Source organism: Gymnodraco acuticeps, unplaced genomic scaffold (assembly GCF_902827175.1).
Source record: "Gymnodraco acuticeps unplaced genomic scaffold, fGymAcu1.1, whole genome shotgun sequence".
Classification (NCBI taxonomy): Eukaryota; Metazoa; Chordata; class Actinopteri; order Perciformes; family Bathydraconidae; genus Gymnodraco; species Gymnodraco acuticeps.
Window position 1 is genome coordinate 467,479 of NW_022990198.1, and position 23,705 is coordinate 491,183.

At 41.9% G+C, this 23,705-nt stretch overlaps 1 protein-coding gene across 1 annotated transcript in view; it reads left to right on the top strand.

The window, feature by feature from the left end:
- sdk2b (sidekick cell adhesion molecule 2b) overlaps window positions 1-23,705 on the top strand; it is a 290,174-nt gene that overhangs the window by 188,413 nt on the left and 78,056 nt on the right. The window contains 1 exon segment of the mRNA XM_034218059.1: window positions 12,051-12,210. Within this exon segment, the coding sequence (XP_034073950.1) occupies window positions 12,051-12,210 (160 nt within the window).

The following is a 23,705-nucleotide window of genomic DNA, read 5'->3' on the forward strand; positions in this document are numbered from 1 at the left end:
TCACTAAGTGGCAATTTAGACGATTGTGCCCCCAGATTTTTTTAAACAAGTACTCCTTTGAAACTAGGCCACCAGGGTGGGTGGAGGAGGACCGGAGGAGGGACACAAAACTAGGGCCAACAGGGTGGGTGGAGGGGGTCTGGAGGACGGGCTTGGGCTGACAGCCCAGGGGCAAGGCAGAGCTTGAAAAGGGGGTTATGGAGGGGCGAAGGTAGTGGCAGGAAGAGTCAGGGGGTCGGGCCCGAGGGCGAGGACCGCGGCACTCAGGGGGCAGGGCTCGAGGGCGAAGACCGCAGCTCTCAGGGGGCCGGGCTCGAGGGCGAAGACCGCAGCTCTCAGGGGGCCGGGCAGAACCCGGTGTCGGCCGGACAGGAACCGGCGCTGGTGGGACAGGCCTCGGCAGGATCCCCCACGGAAGAGGACCAGGAGTTGGCAGGACCCCCGCCAGGAGGGCAGTCGGCGGGACCCCCAACGGGACAGGACACAGGATTGGCAGGACCCCCGGCAGGAGAGCAGTCGGCGGAACCTCCAACAGGACAGGACACAGGGTTGACAGGACCCCCGGCAGAAGGGCAGTCGTCGGGACCCCCAACGGGACAGCACACAGGGCTGGCAGGACCCCCGGCAGGAGAGTAGTTCGCGGGACCTCCAACGGGACTGGACATGGAGCCGGAAGGACCCCCAGCGGAACCTCCATCGGCATAGGACATGGGATTGGCAGGACCCCCGGCAGGAGAGTAGACGGCGGGACCCCCAACGGGACAGGACATGGGATTGGCAGGACCCCCGGCAGGAGAGTAGACGGCGGGACCTCTAACGAGACAGACATGGAGTTGGCAGGACCCCCAGCGGAACCTCCAACGGACCAGGACATTGGGTAGGGACGTGAGACGTGACTCAAGTAGGGACTCAAGAGGAGACTCGAGAGGAGACTCGAGAGGGGAACCAAGGGGGAATTCGAGAGGGGAACCAAGGGGGAACTCGAGAGGAGACTCGAGAGGGGAACCAAGGGGGAATTCGAGAGGGGAACCAAGGGGGAACTCGAGAGGGGAACTAGAGAGGGGACTCCAGAGGGGACTCCAGAGGGGACTAGAGGAGAGACTAGAGGAGGGACTAGAGGAGGAACTAGAGAAGGGAACTCGAGAGGGGAACTAGAGAGGGGACTCGAGGAGGGACTAAAGGAGAGAGGAGGGAACTCGAGAGGGGACTGGAGGAGGGACTAGAGGAGGGACTCGAGAGGGGGACTAAAGGAGGGACTAGAGGAGGGGACTCCAGAGGGGACTAGAGGAGAGACTAGAGGAGGGGCTAGAGAAGGGACTCGAGAGGGAACTGGAGAGGGGAGTGTGGCAGCTGGGGCCGGGACTGGGGCCGGGACCATGGCTGCTCGGGCCAGAACTGGGGCTGAAACCATGGCTGCTGGGGACCGTACTAGGTCTGGAACCATGGCCGGAAATATGGCTGTATGGGCCGGCTCTGGAGCCGGAATTGAAGCCAGAATCATGGCTGTAAGGTCCGGTTCTGAAGCCGGAAACATGGCTGTATGGGCCGGCTCTGGAGCCGGAATTGAAGCCAGAATCATGGCTGTAAGGTCCGGTTCTGAAGCCGGAAACATGGCTGTATGGGCCGGCTCTGGAGCCGGAATTGAAGCCAGAATCATGGCTGTAAGATCCCGTTCTGAAGCCGGAAACATGGCTGTATGGGCCGGCTCTGGAGCCGGAACCATGGCTGTAAGGTCCGGTTCTGAAGCCGGAAACATGGCTGTAAGGTCCGGTTCTGAAGCCGGAAACATGGCTGTAAGGTCCGGTTCTGAAGCCGGAAACATGGCTGTATGGGCCGGCTCTGGAGCCGGAACCATGGCTGCTAGGACCGGTACCTGAGTACGAGCTGGCTTCCTGACCTTGCGTCTTTTAGAAGTATTTTGGAGGCTCCGTGGACCTCCAAACGCCAGGCGGGATCCCAAGAAAGGGTCAGAGAATGGAGACTGGCACTCAGGGCTGCGTGAGAAAACTCTGAGAAACTCAGGCAATGAGCCTCTCAACCATGGCATGTTGTCCACCTCCATTTGTGCCTTTTTGAGGACAGCTTCTTTGTCCCTTTTAGCCAAGGTTCTACTCCATTCAGCATAATGACACTGAAGAGTGTACTCTAGGGATAACAAGTCCAAATCAAAATTAAAATCCGCTGGGTCCATTGTTGGTCGGTTCGTAATGTTACGGTGTGCAGGAAGCAGGACCCAAATGCAGATTTAAGTGACACAAAACAATTCCTTTATTTCAAGGCTACAATATTCAGAGACAGAACAGAACACTCACCGCAGACCAAGTCATTACACAAGACGAACCGACACTGAACACAGGAAGAGACAAGACTAAATACAGGAAGGGGTAATCACAAGACGAGACACAGCCGGGCAGGGGAGAGAAACACAAGGGCCACAGGTGAAAACAATCAGACAACTAGACACACCAGGGAAACTAACGACGGGAGGAAAAACACAGGAAGAAGGACCAGACAATATACAAGGATGAAAATACCCATAACCAGACATACAAAACTACAACACAGACAGATCCTAACAAATTCAAGCACAAATACAAAGTTTAACAGATAAATCTGGATCTTTTGACCGCATGTGTTATCACATGACACAATGTGGTGAGCTCTCTCTATAATAACTGAGTACAATTATTTAAGTAAAGTCAACTGATGATCTAACCATGTTATATGGGTTGGAAGTGCTTGAAAAAGCACACTGTTTCATACAGTCAGGTACAAAACTACTTACAGCAGTGATGCATGTCACTGTAGCTCATTGTATAGAGTACCCTTGATTGAGTCCATAATAACGTTACACGCTGACTTATTTTTAGATGATTGGTCATTGTTGCATTTTCTATTGAGGGCCTTGTATCATATTAACTCACTCCTAACACATGCTGTTGTGTGTGTTGTGTAGCCTTCAGGATGAAATACTCTTGATTTTACTTATTTTTCACAGTTATTGCTATGAGCAACGGATTAGATGCAGTCATGAACTATTTTACTTGTATCCTGGTCTGTTATGATTTAGTTTGTCGTCCCTAGATTGGAAATCTTAGCTTTTTCTGTTATCAAACCTCAACAATTGTTGTTGACTCATTAGGATGACACACAGTGTACCTATGACTGCAAGTTATACAAAAACTGACATAAAATACAATAAAAAAATACAGTAATGTTTACCAGAAGACAACAAGGACCATGCTTTTCGTCAACATCATGCTTCATATAGACGTATTATTTGTAGTGACTTTATACTAGTGACTTTGCGTTTCTTTCTACCTATCTTCCTTTTTTCTGTCTTTATTCTCTTACTTGCAAATAGTTTTTTTCTGGTTTTGGTCTAAAACGGGCAAGGCCTGCTTTGGTTCTTTGATCAAATGTTTAGGAGTAATTGTTGTGTCCACTCTGCCCATTGTCATTCTGCCAGTGCTGCAAGCCTGCTGCATCCACCTGCAGAATCTCACTAAGTCTTCCTTCTCTGGGAATTATTCTCTGGCATCTCTCCAGATATCAGTGATATTTTCATAGATATTTGAGTGTTGCATTTGCACACCGATAATACTGCGTTCACCATAATAATAAATTAGTTCCACATGATTTGGCTGTCGCAAATGTAATGAACGTCAGCCAAGACGAGGCAGAAATGTGTTATTTTGTGGCTCACAAATGAGCAACACTCTCGCTTAGTTTATTCTCACATTGAACTTTACACTTGGCTCGATAAACATTAGCACACATTGGGGGTTTATGAAGTTGAGTTTGGTTAACACCTCGTGTGTATACCTGCTGCCCTGCACATATATGTTTGAATTTGAGTCGCTGCAGAGTAGACTCTTCCTCGGTCTGTGGTCTTTCCTGCTGTAACCTGCCCATACATTATTGAGAACCAGCGAACAATGTTCCACAGCGTTAATTTTTCAGCAGGCCAGGGGTGGACTGCAGACACACACCATCCCATAGCCGTGGGATGGTCAGGTCACTGATGCGTACTGTCTCGCATAGTGTGCGTGTCGACATTGTGTTTGTTCATCTTTTTCCTCTGACTGCACTTATTTCCTCCTACAGTGGTATCAGAACAGGAATCTAAAAGTTTTCCATAACACAATATCAAAAGACATTCCTTCCATGCTGTAACCATTTAAAATTACCCAATTCTTCACTTTAACTGGTGTAGAACATCTTCCCTGCATATCACTACGTAAGATGTGAGTGTAAATCCGTCCTGTTTTAGCATAAAAGGTCCTCATTGGAGCATAGCGAAGGTTTGCTGCAGGGATGGCTCATGCAGACTTTTTAGCCATAAGATCCTGGTACATGAGATGCTTCTCAGCTTTATTGTGTTCCATAATACAGCAATTGATTTACCTCCATAAACATAATAGCATAATATGCTCAGTGTACTGAGCACCACACACCAGCACTAAGGAGATTTTTCTTTCTGGATCTTTTGGGAAATTAAACCAGCTTGCTCCTGAGCAAACACACGCACATCCCTAAACACACAAACATACTCCAACACACCCGTACACATATTTGCATGTGGAAGAAACAGACAATTAAAGTAGCAGGAATGGGGAAGTGTGTATTGGCAAACATTCAGTCGTATTTTCTTTCATTTTCCACTATAATCTTTCCCACACCTGTTTATTCAAATGTATTTTCTTTGTGCAGCTCCGTTTCATGGCATTAGCTGCTTAGTGTAGCTTTGCAAGTCATTATTGGAGGGGGGGAAAGGATTGCTGTTGGGTTAAGTGATAAAGTAAGCATGCGAGCTGAGAGCTTAGCCTGTCGTGGCTAAAGGTTAGCTCCTAGATTTACGACTGCCGTCCCTCTTTGCCCATGCTGCATAAAGAGACACTTTTAATGTTTGAGATGCTCTGATTGATCGTGGCCAGATCCTACACCGGAGGAGATGAGAACAGCAAAGGGGAAGAAAACATGAATTTGATCATATTTCAAACTTTGGGAATCCATCCCACATTGCTGTGTACACGGGGCACCCTGTGTACCAAGATCAGTGGTGCACAACCTGTTCAATTCGTCAAATCTTCCAAAAAAGTAAACTGTATTTCAAGCACCTCATTGAAATACACAGGGAAAAAAGATTAGCAAAATATCGGGGAAATAATAATCATATTTTTGTTTTGTTTTTCTCTTGGGGCCCCTTACAAAATGTCGCCTGACCCTTCTGGGGAACATGCCCCAGAGTTTGGTAAACAACATCCTAGAATATACCAACACCATAGCAACATTAATATCTAGTGTTTGCTAGATGTGGATGTTTTACAGTCTTTAGTCCGGGCAGATCAAGTCTAAAACTAATAAAATAAGCAGATATAAATAAGAAATGAATAAATAATAATAACTAATGAACTTGTGGTCATCCTCTTCTGCCCATTTAGAGTCCTTCTCACGAACAGCACAGCAGGGGTCTTTGGACCCACAGCGCTGGAAGACCAGAGTTGAGAGTAGTGGCTGCCAGCAGGGTCTCATGGGAAATAGGAGGAGGATGAGGGTCACTGAGCCATGAATTGAACAAAAAGGGCCAACAATATAATACACTGGAGATGTGCCAACATCTGTGTGCAAGAAAGATGTGTGTGTTTGTGAAAATGTGTTAGAATATATGGAGTGTTATGGCTATATGTGAACAGAGTAGGGAACAGCTGATTGGTTTGGTAAAATTGTGTCATGTGTTTGTAGACACGTGGCAGTGGAAATCAGCAGCTGGTCTTGAAGTGAGTGTCTCCTTGGGATGAGAAAATATCAATCAGCACACCCACACACACACACACACACACACACACACACACACACACACACACACACACACACACACACACACACACACACACACACACACGTCTACGTCTGCCAAAGAAAGATGTACAGTATAGTGTGCTGACATAGCCTACATACACTGGCATATTTTGGAGCTCCTCCATTTCCCACCCTGCACACACACACACACACGCACACACACACACACACACGCACACACACACACACACACACACACACACACACACACACACACACATTCACTCACTCAGCAAGAGGGCTAGACCGGTGTGCTAAATAAAGACAGACAGTGGAACAGATTTTCACACCCAGCAGGGCCATTAGCAGCTCAGTTAGACCACCAGCGAACTTCCAACCTCATCAGCATCACAATCACATACATCCAGACACCTGCCATCAAAGATGACACGCTGTGCAAATTGTGTGAAATACAGAAATCTGACATAGTCCCTGAACAGACAACAAACAACATTAATTCACATCCAGACAACCATTTAACATGCGTGATTAATATACAGTTGGCTGTGCCTTTCAACACCGCTTAGTACTTTTTGGGATATCCAAGTGTATAAAAAGACAAGCACCTGTGTTTGTTGCTATGTGTGTGGCCCCCAGGCTGCACCTGAAATATGTATGCTGTGTCCGGAAGCACTGGGCCCCTGGGGATCGAGCTAGGAGGGAGGGATGCTACTCATGGCTGCCAGCGCAGCACCACAGCCTTCTGGGAACTGGAAAGTAGCTTGTGAGCGCTTCCACAGCCTGACTTATCTGTGAAAACTCAGCCGTGCGGTTTGCACTTGACTCATTAAAGCTGAGAAAAGTTGTCACCTGTAAAGCCGGCAAGCTCTCAGAAATATTGAGCAGAGCCAAAGCATTGAAAATATGTGCTTTCATAAAAATGACAAGAGGATATTTATCTGGCAATGGACAAGAGGCGTAACTGATTAAACTGGCAAGATTATTACAAAACTTCTAGCCACTATTTATTCTGCACTACTTTTAGTTCAATGTGTTTCTGATCGTTATGAAAGAAAATCCTCTGTGTAGGGTTAAACCACATTTGTAAGTAATTGGTACATTCCTTTTAAATCCTTCATCTGAAAAGATTCACACCAGGTAAATAAATCATAGTTCAAATGATACAATAGAAACATGATTGCATTTCAATCATTTATTTGTGTTATATTTTATAAAATGTTTTTTAAACTTGTGTGCCGTATTATTTTATAAAGGAATATACAGTATATTTCCATTGTATGTATTTGACATTAAAGGCTGATGCTGGTAAGGATACGTTTTAAGGGTTGTTTTCACCTTTTTAATATTAGTATTTTGGAGGAAAATAGGAGAAATGTCCCTGAGTATAGCTCTTGTTACTTTAGAAATGTATTCTCCAAGTTCTTCTCAATTATGAATTCCCACCTCAGGGCAGGCATTTGTACCTGGCACTGTTCTCATTAATGAGAGAGTTGATTTAATTGACTATGCTGCAGACTGGGTTGTGAGCGTCCGTCTGACACACTAACCTGCACGCACATATGCACACACACAGACACACACTCAGTCGACCTGCGCCGTGCCCCAGGGAGCATCCTCTGGCATGAGCTGTGCTGTATGCAAATGAGGGGCCTCGCTCACACAATAATTGCTTTGTATTGCACAGGAAGCACACATCAGCATAGCTGTAGCTGGAGTTGGGTTGAGTTTGGGCATTCATTGGAAGAGAATAATACATCTTTGGTGATTGAGGATGTGACTCTGAATTTAATGTCATGTTGGTGACATAAGTTATTCACATTATATCTGTCTTATTGTGTGATATATAATTACAAATAATTTGGGACAAACTTACTTAACTTTTTTTTTAAAAATAGATCATTACAGTTTTGTTAAAGTATCCATTTTCACAACATATTATTTCATTTCAGTTACAGTTATTATGTTGTAGTGCTGGCAAGTTTGATTAATTTATAGCTAGTGATGCTAAAGGTGATTTATCTGTGTGGGTTAATTGTGCGTCGATCTGTTGGTAATGCCTCGGGGATCCACTAGGGGGAAACTCGGCGCTCCTCTACCTCACTCAACAAGTGAAAGCTGGAACCTCACGTCACTATTTTTCGCCTCATAAGGTATATTTACCTTTCGCAAAACACCGTAGAGTTGTAAGCACAAGTTGTTAATGTTTTCCAACGTATGTTTTTCACTTTGAGAGAAGAAGTGCGCATGTGTTACTCATTGTTTGAGAGTTTCTGGCTAAAATTGGACCATGTAAACTAGCTTTATCTGGTGTCAATAGACACAAGTGTGTAATTGTTGTTAGCATCAAGCTAGCTTCTAGCACTAGCACACCTATCTTTGCTTTAAGGCTTAAGCTAAGGTGTATACAGTATAGGCGAAAATAGGTGACTTCAAGATTTCTGAGATAATTGGGGATTCTTTAGTCACTTTGGGGCAATATTACAATATTTAAACACACATTTGACATAATATAACCGTATTAAACGTATAGCTTTGCTTTATGCTCTACAATGGCTCAGGGAAATATATGGTCACGCATTGGTCTGATGTTTGCTAGAGAGGTAAAGTACTGTGGCTGTTTTGCTTAAAATAGTTTTGGGCTGCAGCTTCAAATGAGTTGTTGCAAGCAACTACAACAAACCAAAAACAATAGTTGATGCCTGTATAACCAAAACAATGAGCAGAGAGTCTAAAACACTCCATAGTACTGTTTTAGTGTTAACATTTTGAGTTTAACAAAAAATATATAGATCCATTGTTGTCCCTTCCTGCTGATGATCAAGTATCTGTGTATGGGTATAGTATGGTACACATGCTAGTGTTTTTTTAGCATACCCCGGCCCTTTCTCCCTCTCTTCCCCTGCCTCTCATTTGCCTCCCCCCTCATTCTCTTTTATCTCCCCATCGTAGATAAAAGCACATCGCCGGGGAATAATTAGTCTCGGCCATCTCAAATCACTATTGCACATCTCAATCTTCCCTCATTTTTTGCAGTCTATCTTCCTCTGTGCCAGCCATAGTATTAACCCACACTGCTTTGAGAGATGCCAAGGCACTCCAACTCTTAAGCTACCTCGGAGTCTGTTTTACATTGTATCTGTAGTTTGAATCTATTAAGCCCCCTGTATGCTATACTCCTCTCACACATCACTTTCACTTTGTGAAAAGTTGTTCCTTTCCTTTTGGTTCATTCCATATTCAATCTTTGCACTAATAGACTTCTTCACATCACAGTGTGACTTTCTGATTAGCCGCGTCTGTGTTTTGGCTCAGCTTCTTAAGCTTCTCCCGCTATGTGGAGGCTTTCTCCTTGTTTGACTATAGTGAAAGGAATCAGAGTTACACAGAGCAGTGCAATCAGGATGGCAAGGGGCACAACTGAAATGCTCAATAGTAATGTGAGTTGAATCAGACGGATCAATATTGGCGCTTTATTAAGTCTCCTCTGTCTTCTTCTATTTGTTGTAAATATGTATTCATGCCCTGCCTCTGGGTTAGCACAGCGCTCAGAAGTCAGATGCACCAACGTACTGTTCATAAATATGCAACAAGAAGGTGCTGGAATGTATGAATATTCATTATTGGTTTATACAGATATGTCGTGCACTTTTGAACCGCAAACAAATACTATTTATATGCTTTTAATTTCTCTTGATTTTCCTCCTAATTCACCATTGTGTGTGTAGCTTTATATCCTTGGATTTCTCAACACACGGTAACTTAAAAACAATCCACAAAGAGAGACAAGTTATGAAGGTGCACACAAATAAAACTCAGAAATATTTCTGTAATAAATTCTGCCTTCACAAGGTTATCATTTGTAAAGGTTATTATTTGTTTTGGAGGCTCTCGTTTGTGTTGCTCTTTAACAGCACACCTATTTGCAGTGGAGAAAGAAATACTCACATCTTATTCCAAGGGAAATAAAAGTATTGATACTGCAGTGGAATGTTACTAAGTATAAGTATAAAAGTATTAGCAGCAAAATGTACTTAAAGTACAAAAAGTAAAAATACTCATTCAGCACAATGGCTCATTTTGGAATAATATAAAGTAAAGAAGTATTATGAGCTGATTGTACTTCAAGGTTCAAAAGTTAAAGTATTCTTTATGCATACATGATCTTTTCAAAGTATTACATTATTATAGTTATTATACTATTCAGTGTTCTTCAATAATATGTAAGTTTATTGGAGTTTGTCAATGTAGACAAAATGTAGATACATTACTGCATTTTAACACATCAGTATATCATGTGCTTTATATGTACAAAGCAAATGTGAGTGTTGAATACATGTGAGTGAGTAAAAAGTACACTATTTGCCTCTGAATGTAGTGTTGGAGCGTGTCCAACATTAAAATACACTTTAAAAGTGGAATAGAGTTAACAACTACTACTTCATCTTCAAATGACACCATAATGAACAGAAAAACCAAGTAGGCTTTTACCCTGTTGTCTACCTCCGTGATAAGATACCTCACACTGCACTGGTAGTGTGATTACAAAAATATGTCGTCATCAAATTAGTCGTATAAATCGAGAAGTCTCAGTTGAGTGAAAGTGAAAAGCTTGCAAATCATCTTTTCTACCTTCATTTGTTATATTCCCGCTCATTATTCCTCCTATCGGTGGAAGAACAAAATATCAGCACTATAGATCATTCTGACAGTTTAATTTCAATGCCTGATTATCAGTCAATTTGATAATTATATTATCCAACCATCCAATTAATGTGTTCTATATTTACAATGATCATCAAGTAAGCTCTCCATTCTCGCATCATTTATCACCGGTGAGAAAACTGCGAGGGACTTTGACAGACTGCGTGTGAGGCTGTTTGATTGAGATATAAAAGTCATTGTGTGTGTGTGTGTGTGTGTGTGTGTGTGTGTGTGTGTGTGTGTGTGTGTGTGTGTGTGTGTGTGTGTGTGTGTTGTGTGTGTGGTGTGTGTGTGTGTGTGTGTGTGTGTGTTGTGTGTGTGTGTGTGTGTGTGTGTGTTGTGTGTGTGTGTGTGTGTGTGTGTGTGTGTGTTGCCATGTGCATCACCCTGTGGAGAAGTTCTCGCTGGTCTTCCTCAATCCGTTCCTTCACACTCAACAGAGCGTGCGGAAGAAACACAGAAAGAGCGAAAGACAGAGCGAAACGGAGTGGAGGCGAACGAATGATGAAAGGATTTCATGCCTCCTCCTCGGCTTTGCTCCTCTCCTATCTGCTCCGTCTAGCTGGAAGGAAAGTAGTGCCCCGTGCCAATGAGTGACACACACACACACAGAGCAGGGAGACACAGGAGCAATCTTTCTCCACTTGATGCCTCCGCTTCCACCTCCCTGTTAGCCAGACATCTCTGACACTCTCCCAGAACAAGTCAACATCTCCCAACAACACTGCCTCGCTCACATATTCCAAATAAGACACGTCCAGGAAGGGTTTTCCATCGAGTTTGGCAGCTTCCTGTTTACATATCAGTGATGAGCTAATTCAGCAGAGTTTGCTTTGTCTTAGGTGATATCCCAGCATCTGACCATCTACAATCTGTTACAGTCAGATAGCTAGGGCTGCTCGATTAATCGTATTTTAATCGCGATTACGATTATGGCTTGCAACGATTACGAAAACAACGTAATCAAAATAAAACGATTATTCTTTTATTATTACTTTTATTTTTTTTATTTTTTTAAATATATATTTTTTGGTTTTTCAGTTGAATTATACTTAAAGTTCAGGGTAATCAACTGTTAAAAACATACTGTTCACATTTTTTTCTCCAATAAATGGATGTTTTCAAAGTCAATGAATAATCGCATTTAATCATCGCAATTACAATTATTGACCCAAATAATCCAGATTATGATTGTTGCCATAATCGAGCAGCCCTAGCTGTAAGCATCAACAAAGCCTCTTTGTGCCAGTTTGTTCCTTCTGATGCGTTTCAGTACTTTGACAACTCCATGTTTGCTCCTCATCTACTATGCCTACCTCATCAGGATGAAAGATGAGTTCAGAGTTATCCCTCTTATCTTCTCGCTCTTTTGTCCTGTCATTCTTTACTCTGTTTTTATTCACACATTTGTGCCTCTGGCTTCATGGATGTGTGTGGGATTTAAGAGTCTGTGTTCTTTATTCGGATGCTTTTGAGGTAGCTTCAAAAGCAAAACTTCAATGGCAAATTCTGCTCTATATTTACAGATGACGTGCCTCCCTACTTCAAGACGGAGCCGGTGCGCAGCCAGCTCCATCTGGAACGCAACAGGCTGGTTCTGACCTGTATGGCTGAGGGAAGCTGGCCACTGGAGTTCAAATGGATCCACAACAACACTGAGCTGACCCGCTTCTCCCTGGAGTACAGGTGAGGACAATATGATAACTTCTATTGAAAGATTGAGAGCTATATGTTTGAAGGATTTGGCCTCATTTTATGTGGCCTGCAAGAGCTTGGAAATAATATGATATACAATACAATTGGTGCAATTGTTGAATATTTACTTTCAATTATTTGCCCTAGACTTCTGCTTTCAGACGTAATTATTTATGAAGTTATTACCAGAACTGATAATAATCCAATGCAGAGCCAATAATACGTTATTTAATATATATTATATATATATATAAGTATATTTATATGGTCTTAAAGTTAGAACTAGTCCTTTGAATGCAACCATAATGCTAATGTGGCCCGTGATGAAATTTAGTTTGACACCCATGCGTTAGAAAACATGCATTTTCTCCAAAAACAACCATAATTGCAGCAGTCTTACAAAGTGAACTTACAGTACACATAATTGTTAATTTTGAGTAAGTACTGGTATTTACTTTTTAAATATTTTAGACTTAACTTGCTAAAATCTTAGCCAAGCCACAGTATAAGTCACTTTATTATGGCTATTATTATGGCCAATTTACAGAGGAAATACATTAAGTCTTTCACACATGTGTGGCAAGTTGTAGATTTGAACTAGTCATAACCCTGTAGGTAAAACTAACTAGGGAGGTGGATGCAGCTAATCTCAGCTAATGCAATTACCCCAAGGTCTCTTACAGTATGCTATAATTAAAAAGATATACTTTATACGTCATGTTAATAATTCAGAACCAAAGAAATGAGGACAATAACAACACAAGAACATTTAAATAATATATGTAATTTATAAAACTATAATCTGTTGTACAAGGTTATTAGTTGAAATGGACACATTTTGTTTGTAGCTCTGTGCTTCCAGATTGTTCTAAAGTAAAACATGTGCATGTTTTAGGTATTGTGTGACATGATTGGTTTAAAATAGAATATTCTGCCAAAAAAACAAAACTTAAATGAGGGTTTATTAAGGCCCCCAATCCCCCAAACCCCTTCTGCTCCTGTAGGGCAGTTTAGTATACATTTGTAGTTTAATTTCCGAATACCCTTATTAAATATTGAAAAAAGGAATAGCATGCCTGTTCTCTATTTCCCTCTCAGCCTCTTCCTTCCCTCTCGTGGCTCATTGTGACCTCCATCACTCTCTAGAGAGGCGGCGTACGGAGCGAAATGTGTGAATGAGAGTTAAACTGTCTTTAATGGTAACTGTAAGATCTGGAATGTGGCAAGCCTTTCTTCTCACACAGTGCAGAGTGTGTGTGTTGCCTACAGACTGCTGTGTAAATGAAGCACTAGAATAGATGATTGAAGGAAAGCTTGCTGACACAAACTTTTAGCTGGACACGTGACTGTTTGTGCGAAAACAGCAGAGGGTGAGCGTCCCTATTGATGGAGCTGGGCCTTCCTCGTGACAGTCTCTGTAGAAAGATAAGACCAGAGTAGGAACAGCGTGGTAGGGAGGGCAGCAGTTACAGCAGCTGCAACAATTGATTACAATGGACTGTAATTGAGAATTAAACTGTCTGTGGGAGCCTCAGGGCCCCCTTGACTGTGTTGTTATTGGGTAAGTGATTGAGTGGTAGAATGGGTGATTAAACAAACAGTCAGGCACAAAGCTGCACACCATTCTGCGTGTGTGTGTGTGTGTGTGTGTGTGTGTGTGTGTGTGTGTGTGTGTGTGTGTGTGTGTGTGTGTGTGTGTGTGTGTGTTGTGTGTGTGTGTGTGTGTGTGTGTGTGTGTGTGTGTGTGTGTGTGTGTGTGTGTTGTGTGTGTGTGTGTGTATTATACTGTAGAAAAGCATGCTTAAAGGTAGGGTAGGTAATTTTGGAGAAACCAGCTCGAGTCCGCAGAATTTGAAAATACACAACCGGAAAAAATCTGCCACTTCCTTACAGAGTCCCTCCTCCAACACACACGTACGCGCACATGACCAATGAGGGCACGAGGTAAGTTTGTGCCCAGATGGAAGGCTGACAGGCAGGTAGGCCATCCAGTTACTTTAGCCGGGCCGGCTCAGATGATTGGTCGTGCTTTTTACAGTACTACGGCTTCCACAGATGAAATTGTTTATGGATTTTTTGTCAAAGCACTTCAGATATTCATTGCTATCGGGATGTTAAGAGCATTCCATGGAATATATCTCGAGCCGGTTTCTCAAACTTACCTACCCCACCTTTAAGACAAGGGGAAATGGACAATTATCCCAAACAGTGGCTTATTTTCACCCAGGGTGCTCAGGCATGATGATAAGTTAGCTGCTAAAACAGTGATGAAGAAGATATCCACAAAATATAACATGCTCCCCAACAAACAGAGAATTCTGCATCTGCATAGCATATATTTATACAGCCAGTTGTGATAATGCATCACCTGACAGGTTGAGTATGTTAAAATCACTCTGCAATGTATCAAAGCAACTTCCTGTTTCAATAGGAAATACATTAAAACAATCAGTAAAGATGCAAGATGTATTTGTGTACATATCATATTCCTTGTCTATTTCAGCAGCTCTTTGCGTGTGGGTGCAAGCGTACTGTCGACGTGGGTATGCATCCCCTCATTCCTGAAGTCGACCTTTCTCTGTGCCAGGAGAGTATTTGAGAAGAGCAGACCCCCATATTAATGAGGTTATGGTAGAGGTCCCCAGTGCTGAGGGCTGGTTTAAATATTGACACCATGCGACTTGACCTTGTGTCCTCTGGCAACCGATCAATACTGCAAGGTGGGAGTGTGGGGGCATTACTATGCAACATTAAGGTGGGAGTGTGTGTGTGTGTGTGTGTGATGTGTGTGTGTGTGTGTGTGTGTGTGTGTGTGTGATGTGTGTGTGTGTGTGTGTGTGTGTGTGTGTGTGGTGTGTGTGTGTGTGTGTGTGTGTGTGTGTGTGTGTGAAGAGGTAAAGGAGTGGCACAGTTTTAGTAATCACTTAAGAGTAATATCACCTATATAGTTTCCTAATGCAAACCAGCCACACACATATACATTCACAGCAGTTGGCCAGCGTTCGGCTTTCTTTGATCTCAATTAATCATTTAAAAGGTTTATTTGCAAATGAAAATTCAACTCAATTAAGATTGAAGATTACATCCAATACAATTAAGCATTTTTGAACCCATCAGCCAGTAAATCATCCCGTTTACAACAATTTACAGCTCAATTGGGCAATACTGTAAATACACAACAAAGCACAACATGCCCATAATCCTCAGGGGCGTTTACCTGGCATGCCACCAATCTTTATGCAGCCAATTAACCTAGAAACTTAATTAAGAGAGTTAATTATTAAACAAACCTCATGAGTCATTTTTGTTTGTCAATCGGTTCTTGGCTGGGTTGGTGGAGTGCGGCCTCCTAATCCCTGTAGGAATAGTCAACCTTTATCCAATTTTCATATTGTATTGTAATGAGACGGACAGACTGGAGGAAAAAAACAAGACCTCTTAAGGGATTTAGTTAAAGCACGATGTAATCAACAGTCACAGACAGAAGTAAATGAAAGGATGAAGACATGACAGTTCCAGCATCACAAGTTTATTTATCTATTGACTTTTCATCTCTGTGGTACATCCTGTCCCTTTTTCCTGTCAATTTTATGAGTATAGAAAATGATTTTCCCTTGCAATCAAATCACAACTAAAAGATGGCTTTCTTTGTTCGCTCATCACAATCGCTAAAGAAAAACATACACAGAAAATGAGATCATAGAAAATGAAAAATGAGTTTTGACGGCTACCTTAATGTGTCACTTTTGTCACTCCAGTAATGACTAGTCTCTGCAAAATGTGACAAGGTGTTCCAAAATAGTAGTACATTTGTATCGTTCACAAAAACACGCTGTTTTTAGAGATGTATAGATTAAGTTCTACTTCGTGTATTGCCTGAAAATGTCACAATTCCCGCCTCTCTTCACACTCTTGATCTCTCTTTCATCCTTCCTCTTTGTTCATCTTGTGTGCCTCGGTTTATTCCACTCATACGTGCACTACCTGACACTGAGCATCCCTCGGTTTTTTTCACAGATATAATTTCATGGTGGCTTTGAACAAATTAACACTAGTTCAATACAATATTATTACATGTCTGGGGAAAGACACCTCAACGACACCAACAAAAAGGGGATGAAGGAAAATCAAAGGGGAAAGCAGCAGTAGATGACAACAAGTTTAATTTGTGTTTGTGCAAAAGGATATTTGTTCTTCGACCCCACAAACCAACACACATCTGGAAGATGTGCTACACATGTACTTTAAAAAACATTCATATATAACCATGTTTTAATGAAAGGTTGTTCTGATTTGTTTTCAGTTTTCTGGCTTTAAACTTTAACAATAACTTAAAAAACTGTGACTTTCATGCTGATTTTGGCTTCCATAAACAGCCATTTGTAATGAAAGATTCACAAAGAGCAGAGCTTCACGACGACACAAATTGGAAACTGCTAAAACGTTTTCCTTTTTGAAACTTAAAGCACACACTCAAAGGTGTGCATGCGTGGAGAATGAAAACAGCATAAACAAACGAATCGGTATAAGACCTTGAGATTCAAATTGGCCCTTTTGTCACTTTCTTTTTTCCATCTTGCATCTTCTTAGATGTTGGCATCATTCAGCACGTCTCGTAAATCGGTGCATTTCTCTGCCTGCTTTGGTTGCTGCCCACCTCGAAACGGAAAGTCAAGTTCAATTGAAACTAATTCATTTGAACACTCTCTTTCTACCTTTAACCCCTCTCATTTTCAGAATGGTAAGTGAGTGGGACTGGCAATTAAAAGGGGTAGATACAAAGTCATGTATGGAGGACTTGGAGGTAGTGTACATCATAAGAAAGCTTGGAACCTGAAGATCCATATAAGATGCAGCTCAGCCTTCTATGTGAAGTTATTTCAGTCATGAATCAGAAATAAAAACGAATTAATTAAGTAGTTAAAACAAATTGTGAAACCATTTTAAGGGCTGAGACCATTATGATCGAAAATATGTTTTTGCCATTTCCATGCTCAATTATATCTCATAAGTTGTTGCATACATTTTCGGGTTGAAACCATTTCTTACACAGAGTTGGTGCTACATTTGACCAGTCATGCAGTTTATATAGTTGTAAACATAAACAGTCTAAATCCTAATCCATTTCCTGTTAATGCCTATGTGAATGACATCAGCTGACAGGAAGTTGTCATGGACCCAAGCTGGGGAACTCCATTGAAACAATGTGAGATAACAGACTTGTCAATCAGGGTATTTGATACGATGAATAGTCTTCTTATTTTGTCACTTTGAGCCTTCTAATGGGATCAGTTGTACACTTCTAAGGAGATCAAAGTAGTAGTATTAGTAACATCGAATAACAGGCAGAAAACGTTGCTGAGCTGGGGTCTGTTCCTGAACCCCATGATGTCGGTGAAGGGCGGGACTCGGACAGAGCCAGCCGGGGCAGCGTCTCTCTCCCGATGGCCTTAATGGATTCCCCTCAGTAACTAAAAACATCAATTTTCTGTCTCCTTGGCTCTCCGCCACAGCCCCCAGATACAATAGATTTTTTTTTACCTTTCTCCTTCCCCCTTTTGCAGTCGCTAACTTCTTGTTTTCTCTAGCTGAATAGAAGACGTCTGAAAGTGTGAGAGCAAGAGAGAAAACACATACAGCGTTCCTTTAATTACAGCGTTTTCTTTTTTTCTATGAGTGTGTGTGTGTTAATGAGTTTCAGTGTCAGTTGCAGTGTTAGCTAGTACCACTGCTTACTAATTTGTGATCCACGGCCAGTGTTATGAAGCATTCCTGTATAAGCACATCTTATTACATAAAAACAGCCAGACTGAGTGTTCAACGGCTCAAAACAAAACGTTTCTCTGAGTCCACAAAGACCACTCACCAGCAAAAACTGTGTGTTTTTATAAAGTGTTATGTTTCTCTTAGGATAATTATACCCATAATAGCGTTGATACAGTATGGCATGGTCTTGCATAATGTTGTAGCTACAGTTTGAGTTGTTGTGATAGAAGCATGCTGGTGCTGTTCCCAAACGTTTAGTGCTTACCTACATTTAAAGTGCCGGCAGGGCTGCTGGTGTCTGCAGGCTCCTCTCTGATCTAAACAGACCCACATAATCTTTAAAAAAGTGTTGCTGCTGGTATCATACAGTGATTGTGCTACAACACGTCTCACAGAAACAATGGAGAAGTACTGCAATAAAAAAACCAACGTGAACACACCAGACATCACATCAGAATGAATGTAGAATTTAACGAGGAGGTCTTAGACGAAGGTTTAAAGATTATACATAACGTATTTAGTCAATGTCAGTCTAGGACTTTCTACAATTTAAAAGACATGATCAAGCAAGTGTGACTATAACTAAAAGGGAGAGAGTCGTCTTTCAACCAGAGGGTTGTGGGTTCAACATGTTGATGTATCCTTGGGCAAGATACTTAACTTTAAATTGCTCCAAATGGTCAATGGTGTATGAATGTGTGTGAATGTAAGTTTACAAGAGCCAGTGGCACTGCGCTGTATGAATGAGGTGTCAAAGGGTGAATGACTTGTAGTGTGTAAAGCGCTTTATAAGTACAGTCCATTTACAGTCCATTCAACATCAACTGCAATATTGACATTTAAAAAGTGTTATCCACTCATGGAAATACCGTCAAGCTCTTCCTAAGCTAAAAACCAGCCTCCAGCTTGAAACTTCTCTTATGGGCTCTCACACTGCTGGGTGCGCACCCACAGCCGCAGCCTGTGAATTCTTTCTGTGTTAATATTTGCCTGGATGACCATGATTAGTCATTGGCGGAGGACTTTCTCCACAGTGCTGGCTTTATTGGGGCTGCACTTTGTTGGCTTGAAAAAGCTTTGTTGAAGGTAGGGTGGACCTCAGGGCCTCCATGCAGAAAAAAGGGACAGACCTCACGGCGCAACTGTCGTGGCGCAAAGTGAAAAGGGTCGGTAGCAATGTTGGCAACCCACCTGACCCATCTCAAAACGCATTAATACCTTAATGATTACATTGTTAAAAAGGTCCCCCAAAAAGGTTTATTTAGCCCCTTCCTTTTACCTTTTACTTAAAGTGCACCAGATTGATGCTTTTAATTATAAAATGAAGCATACAAAATGTAGAATGAATTTTCCTGTAGTTTTTAACATCAGTACATTCCGACCACACACTACTGTAAACTCTGCAGCCTTCATCTAGGCAGATGCATTTTTACTCATCAAATATTTCTTATGTGCATAGGCTTTAATCAACAAGTATGATGCCATGTGAGACATGCAACACATAACCAATGCCGGCCATCAGAGATGCCTCACTGCTTTAGGGTTTAGAATTGACTGTGCAGCTCAGGGGGAAAAGGATTTCATAGGGATGAATGTGGGCACATTCTACAAGAAACAAAGGGATACAGCAGACAAATTAATATATAAAACACAAAATACAGGTGACAATAGTTTGTGTGAATTGCCATCATCAGACAGTTGTCCATCTGTTATATCCTTAGAAAAGATGGAACATTAGGCTGTCCCTCTGGGCCTGAAGACAAATTACACACTATTGATTTCCTGCAGCTTAATCCAGAAGTCCCTATTACCTGTCATGTGTTGTATGTAATGGGATATTGTTCTCTCTTAAGGAGACAGAACAAAATCAAGAGTGGATCCTCATCCTTTACAATCTAGAAGATGATCTCTATATATAATTCAATACAGTTTCCAAGGACATCTCCTCAAAAAATATATAGTGGATTATTGATTTGCTGCCACCTACTTTCAGAGACATCACGTATCGCTCGGTGAAGAACTGGACATGTGTATATTTGATTTGCGTCGATGTGTTTATCACATGGTTGCATTTTACTTGACTTTCTGTGATGGATAATGTTGCACAGAACAAGCATATAATAATCCTATCAGGATAATGATTCCTTAAGAAAAGGGCTTGCACAAGTAATAATTTACTCGTGCTATTGCTTTTGTTTACATTCTACGGCATGTACAGGCTGCTAAATCCTCACAAGTATGCAACAATGCTGTTAGTGAACTCATTAATGTAAGTAAAGTGACATCAGAGTGTTGCAAGAGGGCAATGACCTCATCATAAACTTCAAACAACACCATGAGTAAAAAAAACATCATTCCAAGTGAGCCGTGACGCTCTGTGCTATGGGATTGCTTTTATTACGAGTTGTAAAAATAATTGTTGCATCAACGCGGTGTATCTCAAATCATTTGCCGTGTTCAGCAGAGAAATTACACCATCCCTAATGACAGGAAACATTCATAAAACGATAGAAATGCATTGATGCTGCGGACAAAAGATGTGTGTCATTACCGTCTCATCCCAGATTTATGATGCTAAAGGATGTAGCCTATAATTGCAATATTCTCCAACCGTGTGCATAAGGTTTTAAAATATCACTGTAGAAAGAGCAATTCAAGTAAATGATATGAGAGCTTGATGTTATTATGGAGTGCTTCAACCTCTACAACACCATCATCTTCCCTCTATCTTCCTGTCTTTCCATTTTGTGTCCCACTTTCTGCTCTCCTCCCCTCTCAAACCCACTCCGCTACCAGTCCTCCATTTTTCTCATGTCCCTCGATCAGTCACCCTGCCACTCCTCCATCTAATCATTTCTCCTGAGTGGGGCTAATTAAAGGGGATCTGACGGAGTGCGCTGACCACAGGAACATCAATCAATCTCTGTCGGACGCAGCGAGCCCCCGCTGACTCCCCCCAACCTGCCGCCAACACACACAGCTCCGCAAAGGTTAATTGTATTCATTATATAAGGGAGAGAGAGAGAGAGAGAGAATACCGTCTAAAGTCACCCTGAAGGTTCCGGCTCCGGGGTGAATTCTCCGCAGGCCTCTGCGAGGTTAAATTTGGAGCAGCGACACCACCTGTCAGCTATCCCTCACTTAATGTCTGCTGCTTCTACATCCAAACTCAAAAACATCTTTACTTGTCTTGCCACTCTGCTCTCTTGCACCCTATTCCATCACCTCATCTTCCTTTCATCTATGCATATACGTAATTGTATTAATTTAGTTGATGGAACATATGAAAGGAATCACGCATCATTAATTAAGACTCCTGATTAGTTGATTAAGCCTTAACAGACTTTGGGCAAAAACTAATTTAGTCCTTCGGGCTCCAATGCGGCTAATGAGATTTGATATCCCTTACTTTTTTCTTATAGATATTAACAGCCTTCGAACACACCCAGCCATTTGTTACTGTAGCACTGCTTCCACTTGGTAGCAGCCGCTTTCAAACCTTAAAGGCAGCTTTCTAGATATGTTCATGCTGTCAGAATAACAAAGGAGAAACTTTGCTTTCTACTGGCGTGAATAATATAGCAGGATTTGCCAATTTCGTTTCACTGTATCCACGGAGCGTGATATGTCAATGTCGAAAGATTTCAGCTTGGAATACTGGATCATCTTGTTTTGTGTTTCCCTCAACAATTAACAGTGATTGACATATCCATTTGCTGTCGACACAAAAGCTACGGTTGCCATTATCTTAATGAATTTCACAGCAAGCAAAAGAAACATCAATATTCAAGTGCTGTTAGTCTCTTAAAGATTTACCACAACTTGAGTTCACTAGTGACACATTTAAGAAAAGACTGATTGGGAAATAAAGGCAGATGCTTCACTATAGAACTTGATAGGAATCAAAATGGAGTTGGATGGTGGCGGTGCACTCCACCCTCAGCATCAACAAACAAATGGCTGCTTAAAAATAAACATTTGTAATGTAATAAGCTACCCTTATATAGCGTTGTCTTTCTGTTAAACATTTTGACATTGCACCATCAACTTTGAACCATCCCCTTTGTGAAGGATTGTGGGTCAGAATAGCCAGAAAAGCAAGCTAGCAAAATGCCACCAAATGCAATAAGACATCCTGGCATGTGTGGCATAATGCCAAAGACAAAGACATCTGGAATATGAAATATAATGGTAGAATGGGTATTAAAAAGTAGAAGGTTGTATTAGGAACACAGATCCTTTTGAAGGAATGGTATTTCATTCAGTTCAGAGACTTTAAATATCTCCGCCACAGCTTTTCTGACGGCTCCTAATTGGATGTTGGTTTGTTTTAACTTATTACTCATCCGAATATTGATATTAACTTCTCTCTGAATGCTGAAGGCATGCCTGGCTGCTTTTGTATTAGTTTTCATTAAGTAAGCTTTTGTGTCTGAAACTACACTGAACAAAAATATAAACGCAACACTTTTGTTTTTGCTCCGATTTTTCATGAGATGAACTCAAAGATCTAAAACATTTTCTATATACACAAAATAACCATTTCTCTCAAATATTGTTCACAAATCTGAAAAGATCTGTGATAGTGAGCACTTCTCCTTTGCCGAGATAATCCATCCCACCTCACAGGTGTGGCATATCAAGATGCTGAATAGACAGCATGATTATTGCACAGGTGTGCCTTAGGCTGGCCACAATAAAAGGCCACTCTGAAACGTGCAGTTTTGCTTTATTGGGGGGGGTCTGGGGGGGTCCGAAAACCAGTCAGTATCTGGTGTGACCACCATTTGCCTCACGCAGTGCAACACATCTCCTTCGCATAGAGTTGATCAGGTTGTTGATTGTGGCCTGTGGAATGTTGGTCCACTCCTCTTCAATGGCTGTGCCAAGTTGCTGGATATTGGCAGGAACTGAACACGCTGTCGTATACGCCGATCCAGAGCATCCCAAACATGCTCAATGGGTGACATGTCTGGTGAGTATGCTGGCCTAGTGGCCATGCAAGAACTGGGATGTTTTCAGCCTCCAGGAGTTGTGTACAGATCCTTGCAACATGGGGCCGTGCATTATCATGCTGCAACATGAGGTGATGGTCGTGGATGAATGGCACAACAATGGGCCTCAGGATCTCGTCACGGTATCTCTGTGCATTCACAATGCCATCAATAAAATGCACCTGTGTTCGTCGTCCATAACATACGCCTGCCCATACCATAACCCAGTGGCGAGCCGTCAGGACCCTCTAGGCCCTCTGTGAGGGGCTAAGATATTCTAAAAAATAATATTTGAAAACATTAAAAAAAAAACATTTTTTTTTAAATATTATTATTAATATTTTTTTGATGTTACATTTTTCATTAGTTTTACCAAAATAACTTGATTTAATTGTATTTAAAATAATATTTCCAAAGAAATAAATCCTTCAAATCTGCCTGTTCAGTTTATGTTGGAATGTGAAGGGTTAAATGCCGTCTCTGCGAGTTATGTGAAGACGGGAGAGCTTGTTGGTCCCTCTCTACATTCACAGAGGGCCCGCTATAGTAACTCAACGAGAGAGTAATGTCAAATGACAGTACAATTGACCAATCATATCTTTCCTCTAAATGGGCGGGCTTTATTTTCGCGGACTTTATGACAAGTTCCGCCCGCTGTGAGGTCTATGCAAGTGGTGCAGTGGGCCTAGGTATAAAAGTCACGGCTCGCCACTGCCATAACCCCAC